The sequence below is a fragment of the Micromys minutus genome (genome assembly GCF_963924665.1).
Source record: "Micromys minutus genome assembly, chromosome: 22".
Lineage (NCBI taxonomy): Eukaryota > Metazoa > Chordata > Mammalia > Rodentia > Muridae > Micromys > Micromys minutus.
Genome location: NC_137957.1, coordinates 37,880,460 through 37,903,919, shown reverse-complemented (window position 1 = coordinate 37,903,919; position 23,460 = coordinate 37,880,460). Strand labels below are relative to the sequence as shown.

General features: G+C 44.6%; 2 protein-coding genes across 2 annotated transcripts in view; one reads left to right on the top strand and one right to left on the bottom strand.

Annotated features, from left to right (window-relative positions):
• Nucleotides 1-18,128: 18,128 nt before the first annotated feature.
• On the bottom strand, nt 18,129-18,714 carry LOC308434932 (small ribosomal subunit protein eS12-like; the record flags this gene model as incomplete). Its single annotated transcript, XM_080935381.1, has 2 exons — nt 18,129-18,460; nt 18,621-18,714. 2 exons carry the CDS (start codon nt 18,712-18,714, stop codon nt 18,129-18,131), a joined length of 426 nt encoding a protein of 141 aa, XP_080791507.1.
• Nucleotides 18,715-22,802: 4,088 nt separating this feature from the next.
• NTN4 (netrin 4) overlaps nt 22,803-23,460 on the top strand; it is a 103,799-nt gene continuing 103,141 nt past the window's right edge. The window contains exon 1 of the mRNA XM_080935338.1: nt 22,803-23,291. Coding sequence (XP_080791464.1) covers nt 23,237-23,291 — 55 coding nt within the window. The 5' untranslated portion in view covers nt 22,803-23,236. The remainder of the gene's footprint in view (nt 23,292-23,460) is intronic.

Below are 23,460 nucleotides of genomic sequence, written 5' to 3'. Positions count from 1 at the left end.
AACCTCAGGGCTTCTTATCTATTCTGAGAGAAAGTGACCGTATTTCTGTCATAGGTTATCATGGGACCGACTTCCCCACCCCCAGTCAGTCTTTATCTCAGTACCTGGAAGATGGCATTTGACGGTAGATATTAAGTGACTATTTTCTTCTTATAAATATGTTTGCAAGCTCAGAAAAATTCACCCAAGAGACCTCAGCTCATCATAGGGCCAAGCATTATCATTCTACTGAATTCTACAAGACAGAAATACCGAATGTCCCTACACATCCCCACCTTCACACGTATCTTCGTGAAACCCTACTCAAAAGTCACCATCTTATATACACCTCCCTTCCCCTGGGCACCCTTTTCTCTGGCCTATTTTGTTTAACGTGCAAGGTTTTATCCATCTTTGTCTGAGAGGTGGTTCTATTTTGTTTTGTAGAGATGACATCAGGCTGGTCTCAAATGGATGATTTTCCTGCCTCAGTCTCCTGGAAGTGCAGTGTTAGACAGGAGTGTGTCACCGTGCAAAGCTTATATACAGCACATTAGACACCAGGTCACAAAGCCAGCCTCTAAAGCAGTTTCCGATGCTTCATGCGACCTTCTCAGTCCATGGGTAAAATCTCACTGGCTGAAAACACTGGAGAAATTAAAACAAAAATCACTCTTTAACACTTGAATCTAAGATGCTAGGAAAATATTTAACATCCACACTGTTACTAAGCAGTCTCTAAAGCAGCTCCAGGGTTCTATCCCCCTACCCCGCACCCCCAAACACACTGTTGGTCTAACCTCCTACTGTAGGCAAAATGTTTGTAGATTACCTGGTTCCCCTTCATTCCTTCTCTTCTGAAACGTGTGACAAAGCAGAAATGCCCCGAGCAATCATTTGAGGATTTAAAAAAAAAAAAAATCAACCCAGCTGCACGTGTTAAAGAACCGATGTGTTTTAAAATCACTTGGAGGTAGAGCGTAAACCGCCTCTCTCCCGACAGCTGTTCTCAGCAACAGTGTAACCCAACGGCTGTTCTCAGCAACAGTGTAATGCCTTATGAATCACAGCAGGGAGGCAGGGCAAGACACAGTTTTGGATAGTAGCTGGAGTTTTCAACAAGTGGGGCTTTAAAATTTGGCCAAAAAAAAAAAAAAAACCATTCAGTCTTCTGAGCGAACAGAGCTGGAGTTTAAAAATGGCATCCTTGGCAATTCTGAGCTTAATGTTTTCCGTGATTATAAATAGGGAAGCTGATCTCCCTGGCTTCGTTTTGTTGTTGGTCTTTTTGTCTTATGAGCAAGGGTCTTGCTGTACAGCTGCAGGTGTCCTCACAGCTCCCTCTCTTCCTGCTTCGGCCTCCCAGGTCCCGGGGTGACAGCGGCGTCCCGCCCGTGCCGGGTATTTCTGCCTCTTTCTAAATTTTAATCCTTTGTAAATATTTTTACAGTTGATGGCCTGCTTTTCTATTAGACCTCCGAATTTTCCAGGAAGTGAACCAAATGGCAAACGCCTTTCACTGTGTCTCCCAAGGGGCTGTTATCAGGGATATGTGGCCCTAATGCCACCTACACCTGGCACGCAGGCATGCAGGTGACACTGATAGTTTGTTCAGCAAGCTATTACTCTTATACTTCCAAAAAGGTGATGTTTGATTAATTTTTTTTGTTGTTGTTCCTATAGACCTATCTTTTTCCTATCTCCCCTTTCTGTTTGTTTTGAGACTGAGTTTTGTTATGTAGCCCAGGCTGGCCTTAGAGTTGTGATCCTGTTCTTGGTTTCCTCGGCGTTGGGATTATAGGTGTATGCCAACGACACAGGTGTTCTTTCCTTTTGAGGTTGTAATGTTTCTGCATGCATCGCCGTCCACGGACCTTCTAACTGGTGGTGTCCACCTGTTTGACTGCAGACTCACAGTGAGTCCGTGTGTCAGCTCCCCGCCACCGATGCGCACAAGTCAGGGTGTCCTGGGCAGAGAGGGCACTCAGTTGCCTCAACAGAACTCACGTGCACTTTCTCTTTGGCTTCGCTTCTCTCTATAGTTGCTTTCCTTCATGTATTTTAGGAAGCCATTTCTGTTCTCAAAAACGCTTTGACTGCTCAAACCACATTTAATTCTGTCGGTGAGACGCCTGTCCTTGTTCCTTTATGGCAAAGCCAACAAGCATCCTGGGTAACACTCGAACTTCCACTTTTGCCAAAGTGACATTGGTGATATTTTTTCCCTTTTAGAATGACAGCAATCCCTCAGCACCATATTACATCATCATTTCCTGCAGATTGGTATGTACGGCATGTTATGTTTTCTTAAGGACCTACGGGATATGCAATGGCTGCCTCCCCTTTCCCACTTTATATGTCATTTTGGTTAATTACAGCAAGGTGCGTTTCCAGCTAAAAGGGTGCCATGCCACCCAATCTGAACTTACAAAAGTGGCTTCCTGCTGGTCTCCTTTCTTCGTCATCTGAACTCTAAAACATAGGCTTAGTGGGGTAATTCTGGCCCCCTGCTTTTCTTTATTGTAAAGCGCGTCTGAGTGTCTTTCCTTAAAAGGATGTCTAAAAAGACATTTAAGCAGGAAATGGAGATTTTTAGTCCCCTTTCTTTAAAAAGTGCTGTATCTCTTAGCTAATTCACACAGGAAGCCTATAAATTAATCAGCATTGGAACGTGATGAGTCACGGGCAGCCTTCATTGCTTGGTTTCAGCCCATTGTTAATTCTGGGACTTTGTAAACAGTAGCTACACACAGAGACTAAAAACATAAACGTGTACTCTTTAAGATCTATAAGCCCTATGATTTATGATGTTCAGCAATGTCTGTAGAAGAAAATAGAACTATTCTAAATGTATACCACATTTGCTATAGTTTAACAGTTTGCTTTTGTTACTCAGGGATTTTGCATCTAAATTATACAAACATTTACAGTTAAACCCACATGTGGGTTTTGAGAAAGGTAACGGGTTGGCACAATGACAGGAAATGATCCTAAATAGATGAGAATTAAAGTAGAGTTAAAGGAAACACTTGCTGCTCTTGCAAAGGACCAGGGCCAGGTTCAGTTCCCGGCACCCACATCATGGCTCACAAACATCTGTACCTACAGTTCCAGGAGATCCACTGCCCTCCTCTGGACTCAGAACTCCTGCATGCCTTTGCTAGACATACACTTACAAGAGCATTTGAAGATGAGGAGACTCAGGCATACAGAAGTCTTCCCCAAAGTTGCCATGGTGAGGAAGATCTGTTATACTCTGCAGAGCCCATGTACTGAATGTTCAGTTCCCAGGGCAGCAGCGATTCAAGATGGAGCCTTGAGATTATGTCACGAGGTTGTTGACTTTATGAATGGATGAATACACTTTAGATTCATAACTTCATGGGTATTAGAAAATGCCACAGACTTCAGGAGTTCAGGAGGTGTGCCTTAGGAGGAAGTAGCTCTTTGAGGGGGATGGTGATAAAGGATGTACTTTGACCCAGCAACTAACTCTCCCCCCTCCCCTCCTCTCTCTCCCTCTCTCCTCTCTCTTTCTCCCCTTTCGTCCCCCCTCTTCTCTCTCTCTCTCTCTTCCTCCCCTCTCTCCTTCCTGGCCACTATGACAGGAGCCACTTTGTTCCAACACGTGTTCCCTGTCACCATGTTCAGTCTCTCCACAAGCCCAAAGCTTACTAAGTTTCCCGGAACAAAGACTCTGAAACCTTGGGTCCACAGAAACCATACCTGCTGTGTTGTTCTTCTCCTGTGTTTTTTCACAGTGGAGGCAAGCCTACTAATTCCAGATTCTAATAGGAAGTTAGATCGTGTGAGTTTTCTTCGTCCGGTTTCACAACATTATCAACAAGCTTTTCTTTTTCTTTCAACAATTAGAATGTCTGGTCAAAATGGTCAAAATAGAAAGCTATGGTAAGTTGATATTCTCCTGAAGAATACAAATGTATTGTCTAGAGCATATACAGCAAAAAGGTTAGTACCTGGGGTTAGTACGCACTCAGTACAGGAACTAAAGACTGAATAAAAGTCCAAAACCAAAATGTTCTATAGTCTAATAAGGCAAGAGAAAAAGAGAGAAAGGGAGGGAGGTAAAGGGGGAGGGGGAGATTCCACTGTACTTGGTAGAAAGAAAGTAAGTAGTAATTAACTTCTGTTAAATACTTGCTATGTGCCAAGCATTATTCTAAATGTTTTAATTAATGTTATTTAATCTTACTATAATCTGATAACAACGTGTATTATTATCCTCATTTTATAAGTAAGGTTAATGGGAGATAACTGCTCACCTATCCTCCCTCCCCTCTCCCCTTCCCCTCCCTCACCCCCATTTCCTTCTCTATTCTTTAACCATGGCATTTGGGATCGTTAGTGTTTCTTGTTTTACATTGGTGAGTGATTCAGGAACTTCCAGTTGACTTTTTTGTTTTTTTTTGGTAAAGAAGGTTGAGGTCTTGAGTTAGAAATGGTTTGAAGGCCAACGCTTCTTCAAAACAAAGTAAGAAACTAAACAAACCCTGAAGGCTGAGGCATTTGTGTCTGTTGCTGCAAGCTAGCACACAACAGAGTTCTATGGGAAGATTAAGGTCAGCTCTCTCCTCTGTCCTGACCTGTACTGCGGTGACAAAACAAAGGAACGAGCAAACAAACAAACGAACGAACAACAAACAAACCCAAACCTCAGACCAGGTGATTTATACACACCAGGAATCTATTTCTTGGAGCTGTGTGGAATCTAAGGTACAGGCACCAGTTGAGTCATGGCCGTTGAGAGGCTTGCCCTCTGCTTCAAAGATGCCACCTTTTCAGTGTTGCCTGGTGATAGACCGATAAAAACCAAAAACAGGCTTTCCCGGATCCATCTATGAAGGCGTGAATCCCACTCAGAAGGTGATTTCATACGATGGTTCACCTTGTAGTTTTATGTCCTTGGCCATTAGGTTTCAGCCATGAACTTTTGAGAAACCCAGACACCCCATATAATAATAATGGTTTCTTCTGGGTGCTCTTGTGCAAGTTTACTTCCAAAGATAATGTCTTTGAGGGGTTTCAGAAATGCCCCTGCCTTGTTTGTGCTCCTGAGGAGGGAGGGGGTGGAGGTCATCGTGATGGTATTCTACATTGCCTATTTGACGTTTCTGTTAGTACAGTAATGAAAACAGACTTTGGCCAGCCTCTTCCCAAGCACATGGGAACATTCTAGAACTGATGTTCTTGCAAGAGAACTGACCTCTGGGCCCACCCAAGCTGTTATGGTGAGATCACTTGTAGCCCTCTTTCTGGGTCTGTTTGCCATCTTTCCTGATGTGTCACCAAAGCTGTCTGTGAGCCACACCCACAAAAACAACTCACAGAGAGATTTTTCCCTTAACCGCAGATGGCATTGGTGGACCCGGATATTTTTAACTAGGTCACATAGCTATCCGATTGATCATTCTTCCTCCTTTGTCAACAGATATTTACTGAGAATTTCTCCTCAATACCCTCTCTATTGTACCTGGTACCCGGAATAGAAAGATGAACTAATCCCAGAGGAATCCTTGGTTGCTTCATACATACTAGCAGTGAAGCCTTGTGCTTGGGAAGTGTTTTCAAACATCCTTCCAAGCTTCCTTTGTTCTATGACCCTTGGCTTCTCTTTGGTTCCTATGCTAATGTTATCACTTGTAAATATTTCAGAGCATTCAAACTTCATCTCTTTCTACTCAGGTCAGCCCTGATTTGGCTCCATCCAACAATAGGGTTGCAGGCACTTTGCACACCACACCATAGACCCTTTGTGGTGTTATCCTCTGTGAGGACTGAATCTGTGCTACCCACTTCTGAATTAATGAGTGAATGAAGGACCATTACATGTCTGTCAGTGTGTGTGTGTGTGTGTGTGTGTGTGTGTCTGTCTGTCTGTCTGTCTCTCTCTCTCTCTCTCTCTGTGTGTCTGTGTGTGTATGTGTATGTCTCTGTCTCTCTCTGTGTCTCTCTGTGTATGTATCTGTGTGTGTTTCTGTCTCTCTGTCTCTGTGTGTGTGTGTGTGTCTGTGTGTATCTGTGTATGTGTCTCTGTCTCTCCCACTTTCTGTGTGTGTGTATGTGTGTGTCTGTCTGTCTCTGTCTCTCTGTGTGTGTCTGTGTGTGTATATGTGTGTGTCTCCATGTATGTCTCTGTCTCTGTGTCTCTTGTCTCTCTGTGTATGTATCTGTGTGTGTTTTTGTCTCTCTGTCTCTGTGTGTATGTGTGTGTGTCTGTCTCTCTGTCTCTCTGTGTGTCTCTGTCTCTCTCTGTGTCTCTCTGTGTATGTATCTGTGTGTGTCTCTGTCTCTCTGTCTCTGTGTGTGTGTGTGTGTCTGTGTATATCTGTGTATGTGTCTCTGTCTCTCCCACTTTCTGTGTGTGTATGTGTGTGTGTGTGTGTGATGTAAAAAGATTGCTAGATTCTTTGCCAATCTCAGTTATGACTTATAGAATGAATACCTTTCTGAAGAGAGACTAATAGTTTTAATCTGAAAAAAAAGTTAACTTTGACCCAAAGTGGGCATGGAATGAAAGCTTTATTTATTTTACACTCATTTATTTTGGGGGTATATGTGCATGTGGGGGTTGGAGGCCAATTTGGGGGAGTTGGCTCTCTTCTTATTATCTGGGTATTGATCATAGACCTTCAGGTTTGGCAGCAAGCACACGTATCCATGGAGCCATCTTAGCAGCACAGAAGGAAAGTTGTGTGTGTGTGTGTGTGTGTGTGTGTGTGTGTGTGTGTGTGTGTGTGTGTGATTAAGAGTGGCATTTCTTATCAAGAAAATAGTAGTGTCACTATGTAATTCCCACAATTATAGGAGAAAGGAAAATAAGCTACCACTAGGCTTATTTAAACTTGGAGCTAGGCCAAACAATTAGGGTTCAATTAAATAATGTCTCTGTCTGTAGGATGGTATACCATCATCACCATCATCATCATCATCATCATCATCATCACCATCATCATCATCACCACCATTACTGCCTCACCATCACCACCACCATCATCATCACCACCATCATCACCACCACCACCATCACCACCCTCATCACCATCACCACCATCATCATCATTACCATCATCACCACCACCATCATCATCATCACCACCACCATCACCATCACCACCACCATCATCATCACCACCATCAGCACCATCACCACCATTACTGCATCACCATCACCACCATCACCACCATCATTACCATCACTGCCATCACCAACATCACCATCACCACCATCATCTCTATCACCCCATTTGCCAACAACTCATCAGAAACATCTTCAGCACCTTTAATGAGAATTGTTAATTGTGTTGTTTTATATTATTTCTTTTCTCTGAAGAATATCTCCATTTTCTCCCATATTATCTTAGTCAGGGTTTCTACTCCTGCACAAACATCATGACCAAGAAGCAAGTTGGGGAGGAAAGGGTTTATCCGGCTTACACTTCCACATTGCTGTTTATCACCAGAGGAAGTCAGGACTGGAACTCGAGCAGGTCAGGAAGCAGGAGCTGATGCAGAGGCCATGGAGGGATGTTACTTACTGGCTTGCTTCCTCTGGCTTGCTCAGCCTGCTTTCTTATAGAACCCAGGTTTACCAGCCCAGGGATGGCACCACCCACAATGAGCTGGGCCCTCCCCCCTTGATCACTAGTTGAGAAAATGCCTTACACCTGGATCTCATGGAGGCATTTTTCAACTGAAGTTTCTTTCTCTGTGATAACTCCAACTTGTGTCAAGTTGACACAAAACCAGCCAGTACACATATATAATATATTTAAAAAGAACTGGCTCAAGCAATTGTGTGGGTTCACATCTGAATTATAAATATATATGATATAAATATACCATATTTATCAAGATATATTTTGGAGCATTTATGCCAACATTGGGAAATTAATGTGATATCTTAGCACAGCAATCATTCTCTCAGGTGTAAGATAGCATTTTTCCAACCACAACTTGGAAGGAAATGTCTTTAATCTCCTCCCAGTATGGATATGAACCTTCGGCTTCTGGATCTAGAGAAGAATGCTGTTGGGGTCCACTCTGCCACACATGAGAGCATCCAAGGATATTTGACTGACAGAACCTCGCCCAAAGGCTCCTTGTTAAAGTGTAACATGCATGCCACCTGTCCCTTCAGAGGCCAATAAGTGATCTTTGAACACGATTGGAGTTAAAGAGTAAACCCAGGCTTCACGTTTCTGCATTGTTATAGCTGAAGGGCTTGTGACAAGGGACTCCACGGGAGTGTGTGGTTGCTGTTTGCTCCCGAGATCAGCTCACTGTTTACATTTTGATGGAAGAACTCATTTGCTATGAAAAAGGTTTTCCAAACAGTCTGATTGCTTCTGAAGCTGCCCTTGAAACCACAACACTGTACAATCAGACAAGCTCCTGTAGTGCCAATCACACTGAGGTTTTGGGATTTTAGACCCCAAAGAGGATCCAAAATAAAAAGCTTTCTAAGAGCCTTATTACTGTTTTTCTATTATGAATTATCAAGAACACAGATAAAAATCTTTGGCACATGAGATTATCCTAATGTCGTGGTGTAGAATTTGGAAAAACCCAACGGATGACGAGTCTCGCCCCTTTATCCCTTCTTCCTCACACACATCCGTGTCATTGAAAAGAGATGTCAGATGCAAACTGAAAATTTGATGGATAACGTGTCTGACAATATGCTTTGTATTTTCAGTGCAAAATGAGTTTTATTTGCCTTGTTTTATCTTGTCTTGTTCAGTGACTCCTAAATGTTTTGTTAGAAAAGAGTGACCATAATAAAGTGCCCAAACCTATGACCTAAGCAGATAGATCAATTTGGCCCACTTGAGCTTTCTAGAACACCCCATCCAGTCACAGTGTAATAATGCTTCTCAAACTCACACAGAGCATACAGCAAGATAGACCATTTGAAAGGACAGGAAATGTAGAGAATATCTTCCGAGACCACAATATAGTTTAACCAGAAACCATTTTTTAAGATAGCTGAAGAATCCTTAAATATCTGAAATTTTACACAAAACACAGCATGCTGCTGAGCTAAAAGTCTCAAGAACATCAAAAATATTTTGAGTTAGCGGGACATAATGTCTCATACCTGTAATGCCAGCCCTCGGGGGGCAGAAGCAGGATCTCCATGAGTTCTGGGTCAGCCTGGGATACAGATCCTGCCTCAACAATAAATTCTTTAAGTTAAATGAAAATACAAATGTAACTTAAAGTTTGTGGAACATAAGAAATGTAATAATCAGAAAGAACGTGGGAGTGTTGGTTGCTTACACTCCTTCACAGGCTCACACTCCCTCACACGTTCACACTCCAGCAGAAAAACATTAGAGCAGTGGTTCTCACCTTCTTAACACTGAGGCCCTTTAACACAGTTTCTCATGTTGAGGTGACCCCAAGCATAAAATTATTTTATTGTTACTTCATAGCTATGATTTTGCTGCTGTTATGAATCGTTACATAAATGTCTGCTATGCAGAATATCGGGTCTGTGACCTTGCCCAGGGGAGTCATGACTCACCGATTGGGAACCCCTGATTTAAACTATAAGCACCAGAACGTCAGGAAATTCAGGCTTCTGAGGCTAATGAAAGGGCGAAATAAGACTGGTTAGCAAGTACAGAGAAAAGGTTCTGCTTCAAGTATTATTCAATCCCATTGTAAAGAAAAATGTGATTTTTCTCATATTGAGTTAGGAAACATATTTTGAAGTATAAGAATTATGCTTGTATAACTAAGGTGAAACACACCGTACATTCGTGGTGACTGTACAAATACAGGTTTGATAATTGTGAAAGTGTAAAGGTAATCGTATATACATTTACAAAAGTCATAAACAGATTATAACCTTCTTAGACATTTTGGAATATAGCCTAGATGTACTTTTTCTTTTATTTCCAATTTAATGGATCATCAGGAAATGATCCCAGGTGCGGCGCGCTCCTCGACCAGCGAGGAAAGACGACCACCACCAGAGGATTCTTCTCAGATCACGCTTTATTGTGGGAGCCTCTTGATTGAAGGGGAGAGCAGGAAGCGAGGGGCCCCGAACTACCCTAGCTGTCCGCTTATATAGGGACAAGCGCATACGGGCTTGCCATGATTGGTTGTCACCAGTCTGCTGACACCAGAGGCCTCGGGATTGGCCGGAGATAGGTTATGTACTGCGCACGCGCAGGGTGCAGCGCCTTAGCTGACAAGAGCATTGCTATATATGGAGTTGTTTACCTCAAACTGTGAGGGAGCCAGCACCATCTTGTAATGGCGTCCACATTCAGCTCCCCACACCCAGGCTGAGAAAATATTTAATTCACAGACCAATTAATTAAATTAAATTAATTAATAATTAAAGTACTATTAATAAACTGAAAATAGCCCCCGGTCCAAATCATCCCAGTACTGAGGAGACTGAGATGTAGTCACACATTGAAACAGTAGATCACCATGACAACCAATGTCTTAGGACAGTGGTTCTTAAGCAGCAAGCCATGACCCCTGTGGGGGTAAAATGACCCTTTCACAGAGGTCACATACCAAGTATCCTGCATAGTAGATATTTACATTATGATTCATAACAGTACCAAAATTACAGTTATGAAGTGGCAATGGAATCATTTAATAATGGGGGGTCACCACAACATGAGGAACTGTATTAAAGGGTCACAGCATTAGGAAGGTGGAGAACCACTGGCTAAAGAACATTATTAGTAACTGATGGTTTGTCTATGTTCAGCCCAGGGAGTGGCACTATTAGAAGTTGTGGCCCTGTTGGAGTAGGTATGGGCTTTAAGACCCTCATCCTAGCTGCCTGGAAGCTAGCAGCCTTCAGATGAAGATGTAGAAGTCTCAGCTCTGCCTGCACCATGCCTTCCTGTATCCTGCCATGCTCCCACCGTAATGATACTGGACTGAACCTCTGAACCTGTAAGCCAGCCCCAATTAAATGTTGTTCTTATGAGACTTGCCTTGGTCTCATAAGCAGAAAACCCTAAGACAGTATCTTAATCATGGAGGGGTTGTGTCAATAGAAGAGCTCATTTCTGTGTTTAACGGGGTTTCCCTACTTACTGTGTTTCTGTATTTCCCTTAAACCTATGGCAAGCACAGTGGGTTTGCTCATGGACTTTGGAGTACAGAGCGGGGCTTCTCTCTTTCTCTGGACTCGTTTTGTATGTCCGTTCTTCCCTGGTGACTGCCAGGTCTGAAGGTTATGTCTACAGAGTGCTCAGTACAGGGCTTGCTGGGCACCAAGAACACTACTATTATTGGTTAGAGTAAAGGAGAAAGTTCCATCAGCAGTGGGTACCCAAGGACAAGTTCATCCAGATGTGCACTGGCTTGGTTCTCCACAGAGCTCCTCTAACTGACTTGCAAATGCAAGGCTCTAGGTAGTGATTGCAGGGTGTTTTGGGTCCATAAAGGGGGCAATTAACTTTTATATGCATATAAAGTACACACTGGAAAAACATAAGTATCTTTGACTCTCTTTGTGTATTTAAAAGTACTGCGCCCCAAACAGGAGGGACACCAGAGAAACTCAAAGCTACTGACTGTGGCTACTTATTACCTCAAGACTGCGGGTCCTGATTTAATTTTTTTCAGAGTGAAAGATAACAGTTGGTGTCTTCTTTACCCTGTGGGTGGGTGAGAGGCTATAAAATACAGTTTTCCACAGAACAAAATCTTTACAAGGTCATTAGTAGATGAGGAAATCCCCCCAGTGAATCAGAACTCCTATCAATATCAAATTTAATATTTAAAAAGTGTTAAATGTATTTCCATATAAGTCTGTGACCCAAACTACAGCCTGACATTTATAAGTATGACATGTATGCTCACTGTATTTATTTTTAAAGAAGATTCCTGGGACAGGAGAGGTTGATCAAGGGTTAAGAGCATTGACTTCTTCTGGATGACCTGGGTTTGGTACCCAGAACCAGATGGTGACTCACAACCATCTGCTGCTCCAAAGAATCCAACGTCTTCTTCTGGCCTATGCAGGTACATGACATGGTGGTAAAACACTCATATGCATAAAATAATAATAAATGGAAGAAGGGGGAGGAGAAAGATCAAGAAGCAGGAGGAGAAAAACAGGAAGGAGGAGGAGAAACAGAATAAGGAGGGTTACTTTCCTCTGGTTTGCAATAAAAACCAGGATTAATTCAAACATCCCTGAAGAACAATTGGGTAACTGACAAGTTTTTCTTTTACAAAGAAGGAAGCTTTTACATTAGGGACCAATCACATACAGGATAACGTGCAGGTGTTCAAGAGCAACAAACATTGTGTTAGCTTTGGGTTCAGTTCCACAAAACCAATGAGAAATTTCCTGTGTGGCTAAGCAGAATTTGTGAGGAGTTAACACAGCAGGCTATGTGAGGTGCCACTGGAAGCATGGAGGAAAAACAGGAACAGATTTTTATATAAGCTGGAGAGACTATGGCCTCAGTTCCCACTATACCTTATGCACGGACTTTCCAAAGTATAGCAGCATGAGCAACCATTCCTGTGAGCTTTGAAGATAGGATTGGAGTTTGATATCACTTAGTGAGATTCCTTAGATGTATCTAGGAACTGAATTTCTATCTACTTTAGGTCTGTTGTGGAAAACTTGGGGTTAAAGAAAATTGTGTCCTTCAGTTACCTACCCACTTATTGCTACGAAGAGACACCATGACCATGGCAACTCTTATAAAGAAAAACAGTTAATTGGAGCTGCCTTATAGTTTCAGAGGTTTAGTCCTTCATTGTCATCATGAAAAGCAGAATGGCATTCAGGCAGACATGGTGCTGGAGTAGGAGCTCAGAGTGTCTACATCTGGATCAGCAGGCAGCAGGGAGAGAATGCCACACTGGCTTGTGCATCTGAGACCTCAAAGCCTGCCTCTAGTGACATACTTCCTTCAAACAAACCACACCCACTCCAACAAAGTCACTCCCTAAGTAAGAGCTTATAGGGCCTTTCTATTCAAACCACCACACTGTGTAATAATTTACCTTCTAAACTGCATTGCAATATTTTGAAAATTCACATTTAAAATTTTCAGATAGGTGTTTGTTTAAAATTTTAATACAAGTTTAGAACTGGAGAATGGGTAATGTGTTTTTTTGTAGACCAGGCTAGCCTTGAATTCATAGAGACCTGCCTCCTGAGTGCGGGCCAGAAGGCATGCCTGGCATATTCAGGGTCATTGAGGCCTAAGGTAAAAGTCACCTGGGAGTAGCTTGGCCAACAGCTTGGACATCCTTTTGAGACAGTCTCACTCTGTATGCAGGCTAGCCTTGAACTCAAGGTAATTCTTATGCCTCAGCCTCCTGAGTACTGGAATCATAGGTATGAGCTCCTACGTTCAGATCCAAGCAGCCCTGACATTATGTGACCCCTGATTCTTACCATCCATCCCAGCAAATGCTCCCCCATGTCCTCCACATAGCCATTCATACATACCCAACTGTAGGGTCCAGTGGAGGTCTTCAACCTCATGTCATTCTCCCCCTGCCCCACAGAGTTCTCCTCAATGCCATTGTCCCACCATATATGGCACTCTTTAAGCACTACTGTGTGTGTGTGTGTGTGTGTGTGTGTGTGTGTGTGTGTAGGGGGTATTGGAGACTTAGATGATTGTGAGCTACCACATTGTTGTTTGGAACTGAACCCTACTTCTCTGCACATACATCTACAGCTCTTAACCACAGAGCCAGTCTCTAGTCTCCACCTTACATTTATTTGAGTGGCTTGCCTTAAATCAATGTGAGTCTTAAGTAAATTGTAATTTCAAGAAGTATATGGGTTATATTGCTATCTCTATCTCTTTTCTTGCTCTTCCTTCCTTCCTTCCTTCCTTTCCTTCCTTCCAGTACTAGGGGTTAAACCTAGGTAGGGCCTTACACATGCTAGATGAGACCTCTACCATGAAACTACATTTTAGTCTTTTGGCTGTTTCCTAGGTGTGTTTCCTGTCATTATACTTACAGCATAGATTCCATGTTGCCTCCTGTTGTAATTCAACATAGATAGAATAGCATATATCTGTATGAGAATACCAGCATAATATATGTATGCCACCAGCGAGCAGAGGGGCAGACAGTCCTTCTGACAGGAAGGTGTCACCACAGTTAATGTCAAGACTGGGTTTCCAAGGACCTGCCAGAGTCAGCCAGAAGGAGAGGAGACTGCCCATCCTTGAGACTGCAGGAAGCTCACTGTGGGTGGCAAGGAGCCCATGGCACAAACGGATTCAGCATAGAAAAACTCAAATGCCAAGCCAGGCAGCATGAATCCATCTGCCGAGGGGCAGGGAGCCATGGAATCTGCCAATTTCGGCAAAATACATGGGTGAAATTGCTAACTTTTGATGACATGCATAGACCCATGTTTCTCTGACATACATCCCCCCATACGTCTTCTTACTAGAATCCTGACTTGGTTAAGGGTCCCAGTATACCCAGATGAAAGTCTTAGCACCTCTTAGTTTCCTAAACTTCCTTTTCGTCTGAAGAAGCTAATGGACCCAGGTCTTCATAGGTCGAGATGAGTAAGTGAGCAGGGCTTCGAGGAAACCTTTTTAAAGGTATAAAAGATGGTTCAGGGAGCAAAGGGGGTTGCTGCTGAGCCTGGTAGTCTGGGTTTGATGCTCTGGACCCACGGAGTAGAAGGAGAGAACCAACTACCAAAAGTTGTGCTCTAGCCCCCATGAGCAACTGCATGCAAGTAAGCACAGCCACATTTAAACAAATAGATTGAGGCTGTAGAGATGCCACTGAGCAGTGGTTCTCAATCTTCCTGACACTTCAACGCTTTAATACAGTTCCTTGTGTTGAGCTGTACCTGGCTCTAAAATTATTTTTGTTGCTACTTCATACCCATAGTTTTGTTACTGTTATGAATTGCAATGTCAACATCTCATATTCAGGATATCCGATATGTGACCCCAAGGAAGTCTCAACTCACAGGCTGAAAGAATCACTGCCTTAGAGGGTAGAAGCGCTGGCTGCTTCTGCAGAGGGCCTGGGTTTGGTTCCCAGCACCCACATCTCTAACTCCAATTCCAGGAGATCCAATATCTTTTTACCTCTGAGGGGACCAGGTACATGCCTGGTGCACACACATATATGTAGGCAACACATACATGGTGTACATGAAGGCGCTTTACCTGACGAACCATCTCCCCAGCCTCAATGCCGGTGCTTTATCATGACATTATTAATTAGGCAAAATGATAATATGAATGGTAACTGTTCGTGAGAGTTCACGTCGACAGATGAGACTGCAGTAACATTAAGATGAACAGCTACAAAGAACATCCTACTAACACTGGAGGAGAGACACATTGTGGGGGAAAGATGGTATGCTTGGTTTAAACTCGAAGTGAACTTAGTCCAGTGTTGAACTTGAGGTGTCTAGGGAGACTTGCCCATAAACATCTGGTAATACAGCCCCAAAGCTGAAGTGAGATTTGAGGGTGATCAAGATGGTGGTTAAACCCATGGGCACAGAGGGTAAAATTGTAATTGTTAAGGTATAAAACCCTCTCTGAATGTGCTTACCAGTGGGGAAGTTGGCATCTGGAGACAGACCATGCTCTTTAACTGCCAGGCTACCCCGCTATTTGTAAAAGAGGAAATTCCAGGAAAGCTTTGCCACCACATAAGAGTTCAAACCCTGACTTCCAACTGGGAAGGTTTAGTATAGTGTCCACTGTGACTAAGCATAAGGGACCTGACTTCAGTGCCCAGCACCCATGTGAAAAGTACCATGGTCTACACACTTAAATTCTCAGACTGGGGACACAGAGATGGAAGGATCTTTAGAGCTTGCTGGACTGTCAATCTACCCTAATCAGCAAGCCCGGGTCCTAGTGAGAGACTCTGCCTCAAAAAAATGTGGTTAGCTGTTGAGAAATGACCTCTAAGTTTGATCTCAGGCCTCTGAGCATGCACACACACACACACACACACACACACACACACACACACACACGCATGCATGTACACAGGCATACACATGTCCATGCACACAAGCATACATCCATCCATGCACACACATGAACATACACCTATAAACTCATACACAAAATCCTGACTTGTTCATTTCAGCAGCTGTGTGGACTTGGCTTCATTATTCAGCCCTTTTAAACGTTCTCACCACGACAGTTGCAGCTTACCTTAAAGAGTCTTTCTGCTAACAATGGGCTGGATTATATGATGCTTGAGGGTTCCACCCCAAACAAGACATTTTTATCAGCCCTCTCCGACACTCAGAAAACATTGTAGAAGAAAAAGTCGAAAGATCATAAATGCCAGAAACGAAGGATGAGGACTATAAAAAACAATGTCACTTTCTGGGAGAATCACAGTCATGAAAATAACCAGTTCTCAACAATTATTAATCACTTTACTGGGTGTGCGAGACAATAGGACCATCAACAAGGCAAGGATGGAGAAGGACTTGAAGTCCTCACAGCTGAACTATTTCCTAAGAATGGATTCAGAAGAAGGAGTCCTTACCTCCGTTGTGTCTACTGGCAATCCCACCAGGATCCAGTGGCTAGCACTAATCCAACAGTCACACAGATGGTCCTCATTATCGTGATGATCATTTAATGCCAATTCCTTCAGCCTTCCAGCTGGGGGCTGGCTCCTTCAGGCTTTCATCGTCTGTGGAGAGAGCTTCTCACAGAAAGAAGGCAGTTTTCAAAACTGAGCCATGGCTGCTTTTGACCTTCTCCTGTTCAATACCTGTGTATAACTCAAAAATAAAATTTCGAAGTGGGTCAAGAGTACACAGTGGATCTATATTTTACTATGTGTCATATTTAGCAAACACAAAATTGTGTCTTTGCTTTACTAAGTGCTCCATAAATATTGATTCACACATATTCATAAATTTCTCATGAAGTACACACTGTCATCGTCTCCTTATAGAAGTGTAGGGAGGATGCACAGCAAAGTCACTTAACTTGCCCACAGTCAAACTGTAAGCTGCAGATTTTAGGGCCTCAGACTCCATATTTCATGCTCTTTACTGCTCCGCTACTAAGTCGAAGATACAAGGAAAAAGAATCCCCATCGTCACTAGTCTTGCATCCTCACGAGGCCTTTAGTGGTTGTTTCTTCTCTTTATTTCCCCACATTAAAATACAAAGCAGTAGCTGATAGCACACGCCAGTACCTCCGAGTAACTCAGAGGCTGAGACAGGAGGATTGCTAGTTGAAATGTTGAACTCAGAACCATCCTGGATAACGTAGTGAACTCTTGTTTCAAAATGGAAAAGAAAAAAGAAAAAAAGGAGGAAGGAAGGAAGGTGTGGAGTGGATGAGATGTTTCTCAGCGGCAGAGCCCCTGCCTAACATGATCAGAGATAGAGTCTTTGAGAGTAAAACAATTCACAGCATTTGTAGATGTAGCGCAGTAGCTGTAATCTGCATTGACAACACAAGTTCCTGTTGGCAGACATCTTCTCAGCTCCATCTCATTGATTAGAACGTGAGAGAGAGTGAGCAGGCTTCATAAACAAAGGTACAGGGCGGGGAGTGGGCTGTGGAGGGGGGACTGGAGAGACGGCTCAGTTGACAAGAGCACTGACCGCTCTTCCAGAGGTCCTGAGTTCAATTCCCAGCAACCACACGGTGGCTCACAACCATCTGTAATGAGATCTGATGCTTCTGGTGTGTCTGAAGACAGCTACAGTGTACTCACATACATAAAAGAAATCTTAGAAAGGAAGAAAGTTACAGATTACCTTCTTGGAAGAGCTGCTGTGCTTTCCAAGGTCCTCCCTCCTTCCCTCCTCTCTCCCTCCCTTCCTCTCTCCCTCCCTCTCCCTTCCTCCCTCCCCCTCCCTTCCTCCCTCCCTCCCTCTCCCTTCCTCCCTCCTCCTCCCTTCCTCCCTCCCTCTTCCTCCCTCCATCTCTCCTTGGGAATGAACAGTTGTAGCCAGGAAGCATTTGAAATAAGAAACATCACCAGTGGAAAGAGGCTTAGATTGAGACTTGAGGAAGCTCCCAAGGTGATGTTCCTAAAGGGCAGCTGAATGGCAGAGACCAGGTAGAAAACAGAATAGGAGATGATCTTTTTTTTTTTTTTTTTTTTTTTTTTAATGAGCCAAAAGTTTATTTATTCATTTCTTGCATTTGAAGTATTCCTCAATGACATCCTCGGCCTGAGATTCTTTGCCATAGTCCTTAACCACTACACAACTGCAACCAACCACTTTCGGTGGCTTCCCTTCTTGATCCATTTTACAGAGGTCTACCCATTCCCCTAGTTTCTTCTTGTCGTCAGCCTTTATCAGGTAGGTTTGGTGCTTGGTCTCCACCAGCTTGACATACATGGGCTCATCACAGTTGGATGCAAAGACACAGAGATGGGCTTCACGCTTGTCTAAGGCGTTGGTAGCTTTGTGTATGCCACGTGCTAGGCCGTTGTGGATGAGGGTTGTCTTCAACACCTCTCGGAGCAGGGTCTAAGGCTACTACGCCTCCAGCAGCAGTGTATTCCGCTTGGCGGTGCCGCTGAATCTTGACTGCACCGAACTTCTTCTGCCTTCGAGCAGCTTAGCAGTGGCAGGGGAGAAGGCGGAGATGATTTCAATAGGAACACTTGATCTGACCTTCTTCACCTGGGGTTTTATCTACAGCAGACTGATAAGCAATGAGATTCAGGTCTAGGAACCTCGAGCCAGTGTGGTCATTAGGTGTGTACATATTTACGCTCTGAGTTTGGTGATGGCATCCCTCTCAACTCTCTCTGTACAGTTCTTTGTGGGTTGCCGTACGCACACATTCATTCGAGGAGGGCTAGAGAGATGACGTTTCTCGTACCTTGAGGGAAGTACACCAGATATCATTATAATTGGACTCTTTCCAAAGTCCCCACTTCTGTTGGCAATGTAGGATGAGTGTCACATAAGTATAGCAGCCTTATTCAGGAAGCAGATATATACCCTTCTATTTAGGAGAATAAGCTTGCTATAAATATTCTGACTTTTCTTTTGCTTTTCTCTCTCTCTCTCTCTCTCTCTCTCTCTCTCTCTCTCTCTCTGTGTGTGTGTGTGTGTGTGTGTGTTGTGTACACGGTTGATTTGCCTGTGCAGACCACAAGGCAGTCTTGTGTTCGGTTTCTCAGGCACAACCTCCAACACCCCCTCCCTCTTAAAAAAAAAAAAAAAAAAGACAGATTTTCTCACTGCCCTAGAGCTGCTCTGGGAACCCACTCTCTCCGCCTCCTTAGTGCTGAGCTGCCAAACATGGGCTCTGCGCTCTGAACTTTCTTTTCAAAACATGGGTCCTGGGGGTGAAACCCAGGCCCTCATTGTTTCAAGGTTATCTATCTCTCCCAACTATTTTTTAAATTTAGAAATGTGATCCTGAGAATCCTTTTTTTAAAAAAAATAATACTGTTTGAATTTTTACTATATGAGTTTATGCACTAAGTCTTAATAACCTGTACGCAACCAATACATACAAAACGTGTACCTTGACTCGGAGCTTTATTAGCCGGTGTTAGAAACCTGCAGGTGTATTCTTAGGCTATGAAAATGTAAGCCCTAGACTCAAAGGACACTGTAAGTTTTACTTTATTCTAATTGATCACGCTTAGAGTTGACTTGTAGGTGTATTGTGTACTTGGTGTAGATCTGGAAAGGGATGAAGAAGAGTCTTTAAAACACCTGGAGAAGGTGTTTAAGTGGAACAATCAAACCTGGTTTTAAAGTCTCAGAGACCGAACAGGCGTTCCATGCTTTCATCCCAGCACTTGGAAGACTAAGGCAAGAACACTAAGAGTTTGGGGTCAGCCTGGGCTACCTCAATAGCAGGTTCCAGGCTAGGCCAACCTAGACTATTTTAATGAGACCTTGTCTCAACACTCGTTCACACACACACACACACACACACACACATACACACCTATTAAAAGAGAGAACTCCGTATTTACTCTGAGAGTTAGTTGCAAATGCCTTTAAAGAAGGTAAATGCCACAGTCAAATAAAACCAGTGCTCAAATAGGAGACATGCTTTTGATTCTTTTATTTATTGGGGTGCTCAGAAGAAAAACTGTGTGGCCAATAGGCAGAGATTTCACGGCGAAAGCAGGGTTCTTGGTAGGGTGAGAGTTGGGGTCCAGGGTCCCATCTGGTTCTGAATATCTTTCGGTCATTAGGTTTTGCACTGGGTTTTTATAGAGTGGTTTCTTCATAGCTTTGTGGTGCTTTGTCTCTGTGCTAACAGGCCTCGCACTGCTGGGGGGGGGGTTATTTTGAGGCGGGGTGGATGCTACTGTTAATGTTTTCGTCTGTATGTCTGCTGCTTTGTTATCCTCTTGCTTCTGGGCTGCCTCTGTTTATCCCTTCTCCTTAGCAGAATCCCATCCCATTTGGCCTTGTTCTTCTCATACACTGAGCCCCAGAAAAGCACCCCGCACACTGAGACACACTGAGATTGGAGGAGAAACTTAGATATGGCCCAGGGGCACTTGTGAATGAGGACTTCAGTGTGTGGGCCTTTTGGCTTTCTGTTGTAGATATCAACAGTCCTTTTAACATCCTTCTGGTTGTCAGGAATGTTCTACATTAAATTTGTTCATTTGTGGCTTTGGGAAATTTGCTATTGAAATTCTGTGATTTATCCAACACCGCCCCCCCCAACCCGACACAGGACGCCTTGAAAGTTCCGAATCTGTTCTTGAAATTTTCATAACACAAAGTCATGATCAGCAATGTCCTTGCCCCGAACATGTTTTCCTTAGGTTGGTTAAGTTTGGGTTCTTCAACATGAAAATATAATTCGTAACAACTTATACTAGATAAGTACCTTTTTTTTTAAAAGTCAGGGTCTCATGTAGACCTGGCTAGCCTCATACTTGCTATGTAGCCAAGGCTGGCCTTGAAAGCATGATTCTCTTGCCAGTCCTATTAAGGGCTAAGATTACAGGCAGGAACCACTACATTGCGCCTATTTATTAGAATGCTCATTACCTTTTTCTCTTGAGCTGGTCCACGCTTAAAGTATTGATGTGGCGAGCACACATTCCTCTAGAACTCTGGGAATGAATCATTCTTATTTCACCGCCTTTCTTATCAGTCTCTATTCTTAGCCTAAAACAATGGTTTTGAGATAACTGTCAAAACATTTATTGCCTGTCTGACAAGTGTTTTCAGTTAAGAATACCGAGCAATGTAAGAAAATAAAATGTAATTGTGTCTTGGATCATCTAAGTGTATAGCTGCCATTTATGGGTCTTTGCTGTTTTATTGAAGAAGCGACATACTAGTAACAAAGCAACCAGGGAAGTACCCAACTAAGGCTTTTGAAATTCATAACCAAGCATGAATTAGCTCTGCCTCCACTTAGTATATTGACTCAGAGATTAGTAGTAAGTACTGTCTTTCTCTTCTTTTTTTTCTTGGCCTGTAGGGTAATGTTTGGGCTGAGAGCCTTAGCTTGTGATGATTCCCTGTTGGTCCTTTAATAAAAGGAGCAGTTGAGAGAAGTATCTTAGCAACCTCATCAGAAGCATCATCTTCGAGAGGCGAAGAAGCCTCCACCCTGGCCAGGATTTGAAAGCTCACAGTTTGTTTTCTAAAGCTGGTGACAGTTCCCACATCATCTGCTACTTCGAGCTCTGGCCAAAATAATAACTTTAATGCCTCCCAAGCAGATTACGCTAACCTCAACTCAGTTTCTCTGGAGAGAAACTTACGTGTCCAGCTTGGTCATTAGAAATAATATCTACGTGTGCCCCCAAAGCTCTAATTGGTCCCATCTGTAGGGCTGATGATGTATAATAATTGAACGGTATCTACCCAGCAACTAACTTTCTGGAAAATATTCAAAGGCGCACACTGAATGCTGCAATACAAAATTGCCTTCGACTTAACGTTTGCCAATTTCCTTGGATGTGTAAGCAGAACTGTACTTTCAGAGAAGTTGCAGAAGTCCCAGGCTGGGTGCTATTTAATCTCCTTCCATAAACACCAGCCCTGAGCTACAATTAGCTGCTTGTGGTTCCTGCTAAATTGCTCCCCGTAAGATATTTCATAACCTTATGGTTCCCCTGCACACCATACTCTGAAGAATGTGTGAGTGCACCTAGGACCCAGGCATTCTCTTTCTTATATTGCTGCCCCAAACTGGGATGTTCTTAAACAGCCCATTCCCTGATCAGGGATCCTGGTCTTTCAGGCCCTTGAGTTCTGTGAGAACATCTTTTACACCAAAACGGGTACACCTTAGGCTCCTGTAGGCAGTGGCTGTTAGCTGGACTGCACCCCCTCCCCCAAAGGCAGCAGAGACTTAAAGGACCCTTGGCACTTGTGCGTTCAGTGGCGGTACCCCAGGCAGAATTGGGGGTGGGGGAAGTCCTAACCCAGACCGTGGAACTCGAAGAGAATGGGTGCCCTGGAGTGATGGTGGGGGAAGGGGGGGGAGATTGTTTTGCTCGGTGATTTTTGGAAAGTAGTGGCTCGCCTGTTTCGCGGGTTTTTAAGCCCCTTGGCATGCCCTGACCTGATCCAGAGGGAGTCAACCTCTCTCAGGAATGTTCCTGGAGAAGGTGGGAGACTGTTTCCCAGGCGAGGCCCTTGGGTGCTGGAGGGCACCCGCGAGGTCAGGCGGGGAGATGCGCGCAGCGGGGGCGGCAGAGACTCCCCTCCCTGGGCGGCGGCGGCGACGACAACCGGACCCGCGCGTCTGCACCGCCCGGGCTGTCAAGCGCGGGGGGCGGGCGGGAGGAAGGGGTGGAGGTGCGAGGGGAGGAGGAGGGCTGGCACCGGAGCGCCGCGGTGTCGGTGCAATAAAAATGCATCCCATGGAACTGCCCATGGAGAAGGACGAGACCGAGCCTCGGCGGCCACAGGAGGTGGGAAAAGCGGAGGAGGACAGCCGGGAGGCGGCGGCGGCCGGGAAGTGAAAGGTCTCGCAAAGTTCAGCGTCGGCTGCGGGCGCCGAGCCCCGGGCGAGCGGCGCACCCGCCCTCAGGGCCGCTCAGCCGGCAGTGGCCCGGCCGGCTATGATCCCGGGGCTCCCGCCGCTGCTGAGCTGCCCGGGTCCCGCCAGGCCGGTGCGCGACGGTCACCCCGCCGCCTGGCGCGGCCCCGGCCCGCGGCTCTGCGCCCACGGTGCCCACTGAGCGAGCCTGGCGCTCCGGGAGGAGGAAGAACCACAGAGCCCTGGGTGTTCCCGAGGACCGCTGCCTCTTCATCCCACCCGCTCCCGCAGCTGCCCGGCCATGGGGAGCTGCGCACGGCTGCTGCTGCTCTGGGGCTGCTCCGCGGTGGCCGCAGGTGGGTGGTGACGCGGCCGGGCCCCCACCCCTCTTCCCTTACTCCTGCCCCTCCACCCAGGCTCGGGGGCTGGGGGATATAGGGGATCCCGGACAGGGAGCCCAGAGCTCGGCTACTGAGGATGAAGCCAGTGGCCATGTTCCGTCTCCTTTGCCCGCGACTCCGCAGT